Source organism: Podarcis raffonei, chromosome 6 (genome assembly GCF_027172205.1).
Source record: "Podarcis raffonei isolate rPodRaf1 chromosome 6, rPodRaf1.pri, whole genome shotgun sequence".
NCBI lineage: Eukaryota > Metazoa > Chordata > Lepidosauria > Squamata > Lacertidae > Podarcis > Podarcis raffonei.
In genome coordinates this window covers 61380386-61396495 of record NC_070607.1, presented here as the reverse complement: position 1 = coordinate 61396495, position 16110 = coordinate 61380386, and the positions used below count along the sequence as shown (strand labels likewise).

The window sequence follows — 16110 nt, the reverse complement described above, 5'->3', positions numbered from 1 at the left end:
AGCTCTGAAAATGTAGAAGTGTCTTGCAACAGCTGAGAACTGGCACCATCAAGGTTCACTGTGCCACATTCACCTGTGGGGATTGAAACATACCAGATAATTCAAATAAGCCAAGCAAAAGAAAAGAAAAGAAAAGTGCATGGTTACCTTACACCCCAATTTCCTAGAAAAATTCTTTTTTCTTCCTCTTTTCCTTCAAAAGAAACTGGGCAATGAGCATGAAAACAGACCCCATTCCCCTCCAGATAAATTTGTTTTACTTTCCTCTTCCAGACAAGGCCATGAACCATGAATGCCACCTTTTGTTCTGGGCCTCCTGCCCCATCCTCATCATGTGCCTTGTTATTTACCCTGAATAGCACTGCAGGCAGAACTACAGCATCCGTGGTGCCTCTTTAGTAGCACTCCTTCTTCTTCTCACTTTCTCAAAGCTGTTTCTTAGTGTGCTCAGTGACCTCTTAGCCTCTGGTGATGAAGAAAATGGAAAGATGGAGGGACGATTAGCCTTTTCTCTCCATTTTTCTTCATTTTGATAGGAGCTCAAGAGTTTCAGCCCGCTCTGGGAGCCTTCTCAGATGAAATGGCTTTGGTGATGAGCCAGGTGTCCAACACATGCCAGCTGCAGTGCTCATAACTCAGCTTGTGACACGTAATGGCTTCTGTTCAAAGAGGAGCGTTGGGGGGGAGGAGAGAGCCTGGGAGACTCAGGCATGATAACAGGCCTTAACTCTAGTGTCTCCAGTGTGAGGCAGAGGAATTCAAGCTTCAAGCCCCTTCACCTCTCTGGGAAGGAGATTAATTAGCCACAGGTTTTGTTTTTAACTAAAGCATAGGTGTCACGCTGCTCTTGCCTTCCTCTGGCATTCGGTTCTTTAAGTCTGAGTGGCTGCATTTTCTAATGTTTAGGAAAAAAGAGAAAAGGGCCACAAACATAGTGTTAGCTATTCACTTTCCATAACTGAGGCTCCGTTTCCAACTGCTTAGCATACAAAATCCATGTCTCCTTCAGTTTTAGACTTTAACCAAGAGAATCTTTTTGTTTGATTGGTTCTTGTTTTGTTTAAAGATTGTATCCTCAGAGGTTTCCATTGCTGGCATCCGTCTGTCTCAGGAGACAGTGGAGGAGTGCGCCTTTGGGGGTGAGGTCAAGCTGTTGGACAGTTGCAGTTCTTGGTGTGGCTGTAGAAACTGATGAAGGAGAGACATGTTTTGTTGCAGCTGAGGCAGATGAAGATGTTCAGTTGTGCTGCTGCAGATGCAACATGGTGTTTCTTCTCTCTGTGCTCCTCCCAGCGGTCATTTATCCTCCGGTCACTGCTATAGATATGTGACTGGACTATCATCTGTTAACTGACTTTTTGAAGAATTTTAAAATGGGAACTTTATCTTAAAAAAATAATATCTGCTTTCAGCTGAAGGTGCTAAGGCCTATCTGGTGCTGATGAGAGTTGTAGTTCAACAACATCTGGAGGGCACAGTGTTGGCTAGTACTGCTCTTTGCTCACCATCACCTGAGCCTCTTTCAGACATTTATCATGACATTGATATTCATGGGTAAGATAGTGTTTTTAATTGTGTCTGAAAAATTAACAAAAAATAGCAAGTGTTCTTTAGCCCACTCTCAGCCCCAGGCAACAAAGCCCAAATAAATTAGAATATGGGGTTTTTCTAAAACAGGGCTGGGCAGTTTCTATATTCAGGTGGCCCTTTTTTTCCATAGAATGGTCCAGCGACACACACAGGCCAATCTACTAATGATCAGACTCTATAGTAAAATCAGCACCCTGTAGCAGTAAAAGCTTCATGATTATGAAGCACAAGCATTCAGGCATGCCTAGGACATTATATATAAAAGGCAAATGCAGCTATAACACGAACTGTTGCATATCTCTTATCTCTCATTTTGAAAACAATTTTGGTTATAAGCACAACCTTGATTAAAATCTGTTAGGGTCAATGGGAGCCAAATAAAATTGCTTTATTGACCAGATAGCCCACAAGGCCCTTTACTGGCCAACCCTGCTCTTTATTCAACAGATTATTCTGGTTTCAGCTGATTTTCACTCCCTGATATTCCAGACTTGGATTCCCCATAGCTGAGGTATCTGTGCCTTGACTGATAATGCTTTTTCTAGCTATTGGAAAGACTAACACAGGATGCGACCGATGGGTTTAAATCGTGAGTGAATTGGAGAAAGTGAACGTTACGTGGGCTTTCAGAACCAGTGATGAAGTCCGTTAATTAATTTGAAGGTGGTGCATTAAACTAAAAAACAAAAAACTATTTTCCTCCCACAGTAGACCGGTGAAAGGCATTTCAATAGGACTAGGCCTCCTACACACAGACATTCAAATTATGTAAATTTCTATCAGAAATGTAGGTGTATGGCCAGTGTATGCAAAATGTTTTTCAATATCTTATTGCTGTGTGGATGGGAATGGCTGGAACTGGCCGAATACAAGGCTATATGGCCAAATTTTGAGAGTCTTCCTTATCTGCTTCCCCTGTACTTTTCATATCAGGTGTTCCCGGAGGGACAAGTGTGAGAGGGCAGATGAACCATATCGATTTGCAGCCAGCATCAAGCAATGCATGAGCATCATTGTGCAACCTAGCAGCATCCCGGTTTCTGAGCACAGCCTTCCGGTAGGTAGCCATGGTGGGTGGTTGCTTGCTTGTTTAAAGAGCATTTCCTTTCTTTATTCTCTGAAGTACTGCTAGAGTATTATTAATTAATTAATTATTAAATTTCCATACTGCTCTTCACCTGAAGTTCACAGGGTGGTTTAGAATATAAAACCTCAGAAATACATACATACAACAACAACTCTCCAAATACAGCATCATTATATGCAGCCTGATGTGTCATCAAAGAAAATGGCACAAGAATGATTTTGCTTAATACTTCCTACTAGAGCAGCCTTCGCCAACCAATCCACCCACACCAGATGTTTTAGAGTAGAACTCCCATCAACCCCCAGCCACCACACATTGGCAAAGGCTGCATAGTAGCCAAAAAGAAGAAGTCCTTTTGCAATCCCCACCCTCAAAGCAGTGGGGTGGGCAGTGCAAAGCTCTAATATCTTTTCAACTTGGAATTGTGAGAAGATGGACGCTGTAAGGTTACTTACTCTGTATGGCAAAAAAGAAAAAGAAACCCTACATCAGCTATGACATTGATTTTAAAATCATGCTTAGTATTGCCAGTTACAGAGTTATAAAGGCTACTCCATAACCCTCTCAGAGGGTGGAAGCTGCAGTTCGAATTATTCTCTGTACACGTTCAGCTGCTGGTGCTATAGCTCTGAAGCAGCAGCATGCAACTCAGTGATAATTGTCTTTTTACAGGCCACTGTGAGTTTGGCTTCTGGAGTGTTCCCACTGGTGGATAAAGAACCAATCCTTGCTGAGTTCTGTGTGTAGCATTGGCATCTGTTCTATAACCTTGCTGTGTGTCACCAGTGGTTGGCCAACAAAAATGTGCTTGTTGTACACTAGGACCTGAGCGATTAATGGGAATAGGCCCTAAGCAGATATGATTGGCTGATCAATCACTCATTTTGAATGGAAAATATAACCTCATTATATTTTCAAATGGCAAGTGCACAAAAGTTCTCCTGGTTGAAACCTGAGGTGCTTGCGATTTTATTAAAAGATTTGAACTGTTAGGCTGTGAGAAAATAGTCAATTCCACCTCTACCTGCTGGTATTATGACTCTTCAGGTCTGTGGAGCAACTAGATGCTAACTAGTGATTTTGGAAACAGTTGAAGAGCAGCCTGCATCTTTGCTTCTCATCTCTTTGAGAAAGAAAGAGAATAAATGCCCCACTTTCCCTTTCCCTTTTCTCTTATGCAATGACAGGTGGTGATCTCTTTCCCTTTCTGCTTTTTGCTTTTGTTTTGTTTTGTTGTAGCTCAGCTTGCTGGTGAGAGACGCACCTGACCTGTCGACTGGTATCACTTGCGTATTTGGAAACCTCACTGAAGTTGAAGGCCAAGTTTTGGGCAACCAAATTGTATGCATTTCACCAGCATCAAAAGATGTTCCTGCCATACCTGTGGACCAAGGTGAGCTGGCTTATGATTTGAGGTACAATATAGGCAGGCAACCCATTGTACACACTGCAGGAATTTGTGGCACAAAAGGACAGCAGCTGGATGGCTGGCGGGCTTGACTAGATTTAGATTTAGGCCTGCACTCCTGCCTTCCCCTGCAGTGATGTATAAATAAAGTTATTTTTCCCAAGAGCAGGCAAGAAAGGGATATCCACAAACCTGGCATCCCAGTAATTCTACCCAAATTTATGTACCACACAAATTTAAAAGTCAGTCTCCAAGCCATCTGCTTTCTGGGCTCTGCATCATTAGGGGTCTCAGTCTTTTGTTATCTGAGGCGGGCCAGAAAGGAGGTAGTGTGGGTGTTACTCACACTCTGAAGTATGACTCAGTCACCATGAGTGGGTGGAGAAGTCTTCTAATTTTTGGGCTGTTGCTTTGCTAATGCCATGGCTGTCAAACTCTCTCTGACATACACAGTTACCAAACAGCTCATTGTTTCAAACTTGTTTTCTCATTGGCTGATTTCCAAATATCCATACTTTCTTCTTATCTGTTTTATATGCAGAAAACACTTAATGAATATGCACATAAATCCAGGCAGCCCTGAAAGTTCTGAACAGGGCTCAGCAAAAACTCCTGTTGCAGTTCAACTAGCATATTCATTTTTCTGATGATTTCATTCCTCCCCCTTTAATGCTGACTTTGGAGCCATCAGAGGAATACATTTCCATAAAGTATTGGAAGCATTATGCACACCTTTGTTCATATCCTTCTAATAAGTACCTGGAACGTATGTGAAATAATCAGGAAAGCATGACCTGTCAGTCTTAGGCACGGTATTTGTGTTATCCCAATGTTGTGGGAGTTTCAGCATCAATGGCACTTCTTACAGCATTGGGATAACATGAGAAGCCCCTGGACCATGCAGCAGTGCAACCTGTCTTGTCAGCATTATCGTGGGGAAACTGAGTTATCATGTAGAAAAGGTGCAGCCTGGTATTCTTCTGCATGGCCCTCTGCTTCTCACATAGCCCTAGTGGATAGGAAGGCTGCCTTATACCAAGTCAGATCATTGGTCCATCTAGTTCAGTATTGCCCCCACTGACTATCGGTGGCACTCCAGGGTTTCAGACAAAAAAACACACATCCCCAGACCTTTTTGGAAATGCCAGGGACCCACTGCATGCAACACAGATGCTCTACGACTGAGCCACAGCCCTTCCCCATGTGAGTATCAGGCCTTGAGAGATGGTGACAGGACACAAGAGAAGAAGTGGTTTCTTAGGTATGCACAGTTCAGTCGTTTTAAGGTTTTATTGTTCAGAAGAGTGCCATTTACCAGTATCTGGAAGGCATTAGGAATCCAGTGCTAAAGCACCAGTGGGATGTGACCCAGTATCCTCTTAGAGCAGGAGGCAGGTCACTGCACACTGTCACAGCTGAAGATAAAAGCCTTCTGTTTGGCTCTGAAGCTCTGAATTATGTTTGCCACATCCAAGTTAGAAAGAAAAAGTTGCAAAGATCTCACTGGAGTTGTGGGGAAGCAAACTTGCTTGCAACTCAAGTACAGGAAAATGAAGGAAAGATGCCCCAAAGATACTGAATGATATATGAGGAATCTGAAATATTATATCATTATGTTTCAATTATCTACTCTTTCTTTCTCCAGATTGGTTTGGGATAGAGCTGCTTCTGAAATCCAGAGAGACAGGCAAAATGTTTGTCAGCACAGAGTTCAAGTTCTACAACTGCAGTGCCCACCAGCTGTAAGACACCCTTTCTTGTTCTTCCTTATCTATCAGAACCTGAAGGCTTTAGCAGTAATGCTAGATCTGTACTATAAAGGTTTCTCAGCACAGGAAAAGTCTCTGTGTGTGCAGACCTATATCTGTATCTATTCAGAAACAAGCCCCATTGGGTTCTGTGGGGCTTACTCCTAGGTAGGTGAGTATAAGATTGCAGCCTGTGTCAAACATTAGACTTGAAGACCAAGATAAGATGGATAAAGGTGCCCTGGCAACAATATCCACCACCATCTACACTAGGCAGAACAATTATTTCTCGAGTGTGTCAGGAAAACTATTTATTTATTTTTAGTTGCACCCATATATTATAAGCACAACGTGATTATCTTGTCACTAATGGAAGTATAGAAATGATTAGATACTAATGACAGGCCAATATAACATTCTCATAGCATGAAGGTGTAAATCATTATAAGCTGCCTCAAGCATTTTTGTGAGGTAGGGAGTTCTGTAAACAGACAAAATAAATAAAACCAATAAATCAAATTTTGTGGTATTCTGCTTGTGCAACTATTGATACGTCTCATGTTAAGCCCTTATATACTAGCTGTTGGTTTTGAAGATCCTGAACCCAAGTCTTGCTTTCCTTAATTACTGTAACCCACAAGCTTGATGTTAATCCATCTCTCCCCAAAAGAGGTGAGCGGTTCATCAGAATGACTGCTCACCAGTGATATTAGAGCAAGCTAGGCTTGTCATCCAGGCGTCCAAAGTGATGCCATAAACTTAGCATAACTAATTTTTGGGAAAGTGGTCAAGCTGGCAGGGAAGCAGGAATTCTATGAAACAAGAGCTGTCCTAAACTGGGAGAGAGGTGGGAGTCATGAGGGGGGAAATCCAAACTGAAATTCCAGACTGCTCCAGCGGAAGGCAAAGAGGCCAACAGCAGGTAGAGAAAGAGCCAATGGCAAGCAGAGTTTTGCCCCCATTCTCCTAGGGCATCACTGAGACTAAGGAAAAGGACGCTGACAGCCAGTGGTTGTAAGTGAGAAGGCAGGCAGGTAAGGGATGGCTGACAACACAGTGAGGTTAGTGAGGCAGAGCCCCATTTGCCCTAATGGAGCTGCTGGCACTGGAAACAGGCATGTTCATGTTTGACAATGGGAATAGCCAACACTTCATCTTAGAACTGATATGCTAAGTGAAGAAAGCTGCATTTCGATCCTGGAAATGGGAGCTGAAAAGCAGGCGCCACACAGATCCCTGCCAATCTGAGAAAGGGGGAGAGAAATGGGTCAAATAAATGAGTAATTAAATATGCTCATACTGCTTAATATTCCTACCCCACTCAGATTTGCATTTGTATGATTAGAATAAGCTTCCTTAGCTATTAAGGTCATTACAGAGGAATCAAAAGGCAATTACAATTGAGAATATAAGATGGAAGAAGATGGTTAATGTGTGTTTTAGCACAGTAAGGGGTGGGGTGGAGGGAGCTGCCCACACTCTCTAGCTTGGCATTGAAGTATCTTCTGTTTGTGAGGTGGTGAAATTCCTCATAACTCATATTAGCTTTTTAGATTAGATTAGTTTTCTCAGTGGTAACAGAGAGACTAATAGATCATGCTGACATTAAAAATATCTGCCTGTCCATACTGGCCTAAAAGAAACAACCTCTGATTGTCTGTTCCATTGCCATTGCTTGCTATGGGAAAACAGAACCAAAGGTTTCAGTGCCATGAAATGGGGAAATTAGCATGAGGAATTGAACTCTTACACCACACAGATGCTGTTGGCCTCTGAAAATATAAACTTCTCCCTTTTCTCCCACGTTGTTTATTATTAGAAATAGAAGAAATGGCTCTTCTGTGTGCTAGAAGCAGAAATGCTCATGATTCAAATGCTGTTTAGAAGTTTGTCCCTTTGGGAGCAGCTGCTCTCAAAATATCCCAAGGCAAAAATTGGATAAAAACACCATCTCAGTGACAGGCAAAGAAAAATTGCATGCATTGCAGAGGCTAACCAAAGCCCTGGGCAGATTCTGAAGCAATCATAGCTGTCTTTGCTTGAGCTCTAGCTGACCCACTAGATGGCATTAAACTATTGCTCGTGCTGTCACATACCAGTTATAGACAGAAACTTTCCAGGTAAGTGGCTTGCCAGCACAATGCCCATCTGGAGCTACATGAAACCTGTAACTCTCAAGACAGAAGGCAAATTTATACCAATCTGCCACCAGCAGAGACCTGGGACAGAATTATTTTTTCCCTCTGTGTGAATACTTAATTGTATTCCAAACCATTTGGCCACATTGTAAACTTTCAGCTCTGATACTACAACCGCAGAGAAAAACCCTCAATACACAAACAGTGAAATTGACCACTCTTAATTTTGCATTGACCAGTTGAGTTATGCAAACCTAAGCTCTGCAAAGTTAAGGGAAGGGAAGATAGTCATTGTGGGCCAAAAATAATTTGACTCAAATTATTTTGGCATGGTTTTCCTTTTTCTATGTGCAGCGGTAGCTATCACATGAAGGCTAGCCTTGAAATTGCAATTTACCATACAAAACCAGTAGTCATGGATCAGAGGTTGAACACACTAGGATGCCTTAGGCAAGTCACTATTCGCTCTGACTCAGTCCTGCACTGCAGTATGGAGATAATAATACTAACCTACCTTACTGTGTTGTTGTAATGTTTATTGAGATTATGTATGTGAAGCACTTAGAAAGTGCAATATAAATGCTAAGAACAGTGGTTCTGCGGTTTGCGAACTTAATCTGTTCCAGAAGTCCGTTGTTAAACCGAAACCGTTCTTAAACCGAGGCTCGCTTTCCCTAATGAGGCCTCCCACTGCCAGTGCCCTTCCACTGTTCGTATTCCGTTCTTAGACCGAGGTAAAGTTCGCAAGCCAGGACATTACTTCCGGTTTTACAGAGTTCATAAACCTAATTGTTCGTAAACAGGGCTGTTTTTAAACTGAGCTACCACTGTATTACTATTGCGTCCTATCATTGGCGTAGGCCTGTCAGCATAGGCCTGCAGTGCAGAAACATTATTTTTTCTTAATTCTTAAGTTTTATTTAGATAATTTCACATTATTCTGCAATCCCACTGCCCATCTGTTGATTTTAAATTTTGACACTTGCTAGAAGCAAGGAAGAAAGACATTTGGCAGTCAAGGCTGACATTAAAAATGAAAAAGGCACAAAACTGGCAATATCATGGACACAAGAATGTAATAAATATTCACCTAGTAAATCATATTTAAGGGTTAATTATGTTAACCAAATGTGTAAATGTTTAATGAGCTTTCTATCATCCATAAATTTTGTTGATATGTCAATAGTATCATTAACTGGCTCTTCGGTAATAATTATACATTTGTCAATAATAAACACATTTGCCCAGACTGAAACCTAGAGGTCCTTTATTCCTTTCTTGGCAGGTGCCTGTCTTGTGTGAACAGTGCTTTTCGTTGCCACTGGTGTAAATATCGAAACCTCTGCACTCATGATCCCACAACGTGTTCGTTTCAAGAGGGGAGGATCAATGTCTCTGAGGTATGAATACTGGGTTTAAAGAGCAGCACCTTTGAGTGCTGTTCTTAGATGTTATCTTCATGATGGTGCCTGACTCTTTCCCCCCTCCTTCCATCCCCACCCCTGAAAAAAAGTCTCAAGATTTCCCAAGGTGAAAAGTAAAGGTGAATAGTTTGGTTGATGAGCTCATTTCAGCACCGGGGTAGGCGGGCTAAAAGTAAATGGAAGGTGCGGGACTACTCAGGTGCATAGCATGACTCAAGTCAAAGATGGATGTATATTTATAAGCAGAAGGCTTGTGAAAAATTCTCTCTATTGGAAGCATGGTAAATAGCACCTATTTGATTGATGCAAAAGATAATGATCCCTATCATCTTCTATTCTAGCAAAAATTGGGTTCTGTAACTTTAGGCGGCAATGTACCATCTGCTTATTCAAGCATAAATCTCAGAGAAATAAATGGGGTTTATCCATTCATAGCTGGCAGGATTCCACCACTTTACATGAATTGTCACAACCATGCAGTGCATATATGTTTACAATGTGTACTTCTGACATATGATAGCTCAGTCACAGAACTGGCAATAACAGGCTTTACAGAGTAATTGGTGCAGAGTAGTTTAGAGAGAAGGTAAAACTGTTGTATGCTTCATCTTCTGTGAGCGATGGAGAGAAATTTTAGATGCATTGTTTCTTATCAATGTTTTTACTTGAATTGTGATTGATGTTAACCCAAATGTACTAACCTATCTGTAAATATAAACATACTTGTGAATACAGTTGTACCTTGGAAGTCGAGCAGAATCTGTTCCAGAAGTCCATTCGACTTCCAAAACATTTGGAAACCAAAGCGCGGCTTCTGATTTCTTCAGAAAGCTCCTGCAGCCAATTGGAAGCCACAGAAGCCCCATCAGATGTTAGGGTTCCAAAGAACGTTCACAAACCAGAACACTCACTTCTGGGTTTGCGGCGTTTGGGAGCCAAAATGTCTGAGTACCAAGGCATTCAGGACCCATGGTACGACTGTAGTGGTGTGGATTCATGTTATGGATATCTGCTGTTTGTCTCTAGGCTGAAACTAGGTAATCGCAAACATGAACACCCTGAAGCACAGGTTTGAAGGTCTGCTCCCACATTTATAGGGAAGGGCCATAGCTGAGTGGCTGAGCCTCTGCTTTGCATGCAGAAGGTCCCTGGTTCCATCTCTGGCATTTCCAGGTAGGACTGGGTCCTTGAAGAGCCCCTGCTAGTCAATATCAATGGCCTGACCCCATATAAGGCAGCATCCTTTGCCCCTAAGAAGGGGCTGAGTAAAGGGCAAGAGAAAGAGTGCAGCCAGGTGGCTATTCTTGCTGCATGGAATAGCATGCCCAGGCACACCAGTTCATGTCACCAAGCATGTCCTCCTCTAAGAGGAAGCTTGCCTCACATCTGTTTGCTAGCAATATGGTGGGAACACACTCTGTCTATCATCTGTCTGTCTGTCCCAGCTTTCTGCCAAACAGGTTTCTGAGGTTGCTGAGAAAGAGTGAAAATTAAAGCATGATAAATATAAGATTATTTTTAAAGGCAGTGATGACTTATGATTGCTAACAGTTTTAAGAGCTGCCAGGCTCTGTGCAGCTCTGTGCAGCTGCCCCACATGGCAGGCTACTGAACTTCACATTGCAGCATCTGCCTAAGGTAGTTTAGTATACTCTGCCCCAAGACTGATCCCTCCAAAGCTGACTAGTGGAACCTCCTGGACAGGAAGCACCTGAGGCACCTTCTTATTCCCATTAGTTTTTCCCAAGCAAGATCTTTTTCCCAACAAGATCTTCCTGAGCATTTGATTGTTCCTTTATTATTTAGTTGCTCTTCAGTCCTGGCTTACTCTTCAGTTCTACTTCCTAGTTTATCCCTTAATTCCAACATACTGAGAGGGTCTAAGCATTAGTGTTGGGTTTTGCTAGAGATCTGAGGCCCTATCAGCTGCCAAAGGATGTCAGGTCCTGATGCTGGACCTGAGATTCACAGGTTGTTCTATTTATTAGGGAAAGTGTCTCATTGAAATTTGGCAGCTGCATGACCTTTTGAGTTGTTGGTCATTCTCTGGCCGAAAGCAGTTGAACCTGAAAGGGCCCGTTTTGTAGGTCTTGTTATTAGAGTAATGATGTTCAGGTCTTGTTATGGATGGAGATTATTTGAGGGCTGTGCTGAAGAAGTGCTATACCCTTCTAGCTGAGAAGAGTGAGTATTTGAGGGAGGAATGAGGGACAGGATACTATCATGAGATCAAGGGAACACTTTCATTTTCCTTCTGACATTAAGAACATTAAGCCATCAGCATTTTTAAAACATTGGAGGTGGAGAGCGTCTACATTTTGGTTGAAAACCTCACATATATTTGACATTGCAAACAGGAATAAGTGGTTGTCATTCAGCCTCATAAAGATGGAGCCTGACCAGCAAGGAAATGAGATTGAAGAGGGGGAAAATGTTCAGCAATAAAAGGGACGATCAAGTTTCCTTTCTTCTTATCAAGTAATGATGCTCCATGCTGCATCAACAAAAAAGCATCAAGCTGAAACAACATGTGTGCCTTCCAGGTTAGAGAAGATGCCAGGAAATAGGTAACATAAAACTAGACATAATATATGTATATACATGAGCAGGGCTTGGCAATGGACAGACATACATGATTGGAAGCCGCCACTGCTTCGCTTCTGCCTTTAACCAAAAGTGACACCAGGTGGCTTATACTGTTTGAACTTTTAAGTGTTTCATCAGAAGTGAGAGAAGACACTCGAGGGGTTCTCAACTCTGGAGACAAAGCAAAAGCTTTAAATAGCTTGATACAAAAGGAAGAAGCATCTTTCCAAACTGGCAAGAGGGAGCTGTTATCTTTTATTTTTCCTGTGCTCTAGTGAGGATGGATTTTCCTTCCTATCTGGTGAGGTTGCCTGCATTCCCTTTGCTCAACTTTGGAATTCGGTTTCTGCACTTTGAAGGCGGTGATGTCAAAGTTCCCCTCTTTTGTAGGTTTCTCTTACTACCCCCAGTGGGAGGGAGTGAGGGAGAGAAACAGGATTTGTCTAGACCAGGAAAAGGAAGCGAATGAGTGGCACAGCTGGAAATCCAAATCCAGAGGGAATTCTGGCTCTGTGTCTTTTCTAATTGCTATTGCAAAACCTCTTCATGGTTTTGAGCAAGACATTCCAAAGGGCCATTTTCACATTGTGTTAAAGTATCCTAAAAGTCTGTCAGTGTGGAAAGTCCTGAGGGCTGCAGAAGCATGCTAATTTTTGTTACCTATTAAAAATATATTTCTAGGACCTAGTTTGGGGAAACCAAGGTGCTTGGAAATTCTGCCTGTCACTTCCTGCCTGTCCTTTATAGCTGGCAGAACTTCTGTTAAGCACTCTTTAGTTAGCTTATGTTGAGCAAACTATGCTGTTATGCTGTTCCTCTTTGCTCAGCATAGCCATGATGAGACAAATGAAACACTGTTCCTCTTTGCTCCACATGCTTATGTGCTTACACTGACCCAACTAGCTCAGCAGTCTAATTTGCTTAGTCTCTCTGAAGAAAATAAAATGCTGTTTGTCAGAACAAAAGTGTAATCCAGTTATTCTGTTGCAAAAGCCACTTTGTAGATAGTAATATGGGGGGGGGGGTCTCTGTAAGGTTTCTATTTTCAGCACCATCCTGTTAGCAAAGCTGTTCTTACATCTGCCTTAATATATTAGCAGAATATTCACACACAAATAGACGTTGTTAACAGAAGATGCATTGCCCTTTGGAAGCAAAGCAAAAATGATAATATTTCAATCAAACTACTTTCTGTCAAAGAAAGAAGTATATGCACAGTCTCCCACATGGATACTTGCCAACTGCAGTTCAGTATCAGGATGTAAGTGCAGCATCCTGCCTCCACAACCATTTTTATGCATTAGTTAACACATCTGTTCTGAAGGGTTAAAATCATACCCTTTGTCAGATGTTAACCAATGGTAAGAACCATGACATGTTTCTAGCAATTGCTTGTTTGTGCCAGTGTGAAGGCAACCTGAAGCCTTTAAAGTAAGGTTATACTTTGCAAAATGACTGAAAAAGTGGCACTTTCATGTTTCTCCACTTTGTTCCCTGTTAATGCTGGGAGGCAGAACTATAGTTTACAATCACTCAAGTAAATTTGCACTGCTTGGCTTCTTTTACTGTTTGCACTTTGGCAGAATTAATCTTTAGCACAGTTAAACAACAGTGCACTTATGCCTGTGCAAACCAACCCGCCATGGCATCAAGGAAGTGAAATACATAATTTGTCTGAGGGATTCACTGACAACAGTATAATTCATCTTGTGTGAATCAGTTGTCACAATATTTGTTGACAGAAACATTTCTAGCCTACCTTTCCATCAAGCATCCGCAAGGCAGCTTACAATATAAAGTTGAAGAATTTAAGAACAAATGGCAATATAAAATAGCCACAAGAGAAAATTTAACACCCCCTATTTTCTTCTCAGTGTTGCTGCACCCTCACTTTACTCAAATTTCTGCCATTGTTTGAAGCAGCCAGTTTTTTCCCTTTTCAATGTCCCTCTATTTGCTGTACTCAAATCTCCCTCTTCCATTCCAACTACTTCATGTAAAGATAAAGGATGCAGAGCCGTCAAAAATTCCATAGTATTTTACTCAAACCTCTGACTTTGTTTAAATCCACCATTTCCCTCTCAGCTCCCTCTTTTACTGACTTTTTAACTTCTGCCATTGTTTTAAACCACTTCCCCCTCTCATTGTCCATCCCTTCTTGCTCCTAAGCCATGACCACTGCTGTTGTGCAAGCTGCCTTGTCTTTTGCCTTCTCTCCAACCCTGATTTCACACAAATCCAGGATTGTGATGAGGCACTCCAAAACCTCCAATGGCGGCTTGTGTGATGACATTAACATTTTTATTATATAGAGACATTAGGATAAATATTAATGCATAATTGAACTAACTAAACAGCTCCCTACAAAAGCCTTGGTGAAAATATATTTTTAGGCAGCGCCCCAAAATAAGCAATGTCAGTAGCAGCTATATCTTGGGGAAGAAATTTCCCAGCCAATGTACCACCACAGAAAAAGTTCTATCTTATGTGGTGGAACTATAAGGTAAGGTAAAGTAAAGGACCCCCGGACTGTTAAGTCCAGTCAAAGGCAACAATGGGGTGCAATGTTCGTCTCACTTTTCAGACCGAGGGAGCTGGCGTTTGTCCACACACAGCTTTCCAAGTCATGTAGCCAGCATGACTAAACTGCTACTGGCGCATGGAGGACCATGATGAGTGCCAGTGTGCACAGAAATGTTGTTTACCTTCCCGTTGCAACGGTACCTATTTCTCTACTTGCACTAGTGTGCTTTCAAACTGCTAGGTTGGCAGAAGCTGGGACAGAGCAACGGGAGCTTACCCTGTCACATGAATTCAAACTGCGAACCTTCCGACTGACAAACCCAAGAGGCTCAGTGGTTGAGGTTACAGCGCCACCCATGTCCCTGATGGAACTATAAGACATCAGGGTGATATAAGGAAAGGCATTCCTTCAAATAATGGATCCAAGTCTTTTATGACCCAACATAGGATAGCAATGATATCATGCATGTCTTAATGTTTCATCCAATTTCTGGGTTGTTATTTAATTCCTGCACATGGGCAGCAACCCTATTATATTTTTTTTGCCTATGAATGTCTTCTGTTCAGGCGATTCTCCCACAGCTCAAAAGAAACACCAGAGAAATAAAAATAAAAATGTAGGGAAGGTGCACTACTGTGAATATACAAACACTGGCTTGGAAAGTGGAAATAGAAGCAGTGTATTCTCACCATGAATTCAAAGTTAACATGAAGCTCAGCATCAAGAGAAGACGCAGTTTGAGATTGGAGTGTGGCCTAGAGACTTGCCATCTCTGTTGATAAATTGAACAGCAGTGAACCCAGCTTGAATCTAAGATCCCCACATTGTTTTCAGTGATAGCACTTAGGGGGGGAAATCATTTTATTGTAACAGAGTCATTGGAATCAAGGAAACCCTTGATGCTAACAGATCTACATTTAAGCAGAGAGCAGACATGCCATTTAATGGAGACTGGAAGAAATGAACTTGGGCCACTGTCATAGCAATCCATAGGTGGTCAAACAAGACTTCTAGGATGTAGTTTCCATTTGCTTTTCTTCAGGGATTGAAAAAAATGCACTACAACATTAAATACTTGTATACTAGTGTAAACTAGTGTATACTTGTTCTTATTAATATTTTGAGAAATGGAGTTAACTAAGATTAAAAGAAAAGGAACATGGAACATATCTGCACCCATAAAAGCAAGGGATTTGTCTGATGAAAAGGGCTTATAAGAAAGGACCTTCACCTTGGATGTCACTTTCAAATGAGCCCTATAACATGAACAATTTATGTAAGAAAAAGAAAGTTGTCATAAAGCTGTGCTTGGGTGAGATTTATGGTAATAAAATAGTTTAAATGGGGGAAATCTTCAGATGACAGAGAATATATTTATATATTTCCCGTAGTCTCATCCCAGTGGGAAGATAGGAGAAAATAAATTGAATTGTTCTCCCAAATTTGAACATCACCATTCTGCTTTGGTGTTCAGTTTGTACAGATAATGTTGCTTCCACAGGGGGGGCACTGAATCAGGCAGGTGGAACATTCACAGGCTCTGGAAGGTTAAACTGGAGGTGTGTTCTGTTTCCTTTTAGTGGAAATGTTTAGGTAATATTATCA

General features: G+C 41.7%; 1 protein-coding gene across 4 annotated transcripts in view; it reads left to right on the top strand.

The window, feature by feature from the left end:
- The window catches only part of PLXNA2 (plexin A2), a 397866-nt gene that overhangs the window by 236693 nt on the left and 145063 nt on the right, over nucleotides 1–16110 (top strand). For 3 of the 4 annotated variants that reach the window (XR_008331159.1, XM_053393447.1, XM_053393446.1), the window contains exons 6-9: nucleotides 2524–2647; nucleotides 3917–4070; nucleotides 5731–5827; nucleotides 9257–9371. Coding sequence is in view for 3 of the 4 variants with exons in the window: in XM_053393447.1 (XP_053249422.1) it covers nucleotides 2524–2647; nucleotides 3917–4070; nucleotides 5731–5827; nucleotides 9257–9371 (490 nt within the window). In the remaining variant the exon portion in view is untranslated. Of the gene's footprint in view, nucleotides 1–2523; nucleotides 2648–3916; nucleotides 4071–5730; nucleotides 5828–9256; nucleotides 9372–16110 lie in introns of those variants that run through there. The other variant, XM_053393448.1, reaches the window with a different exon arrangement.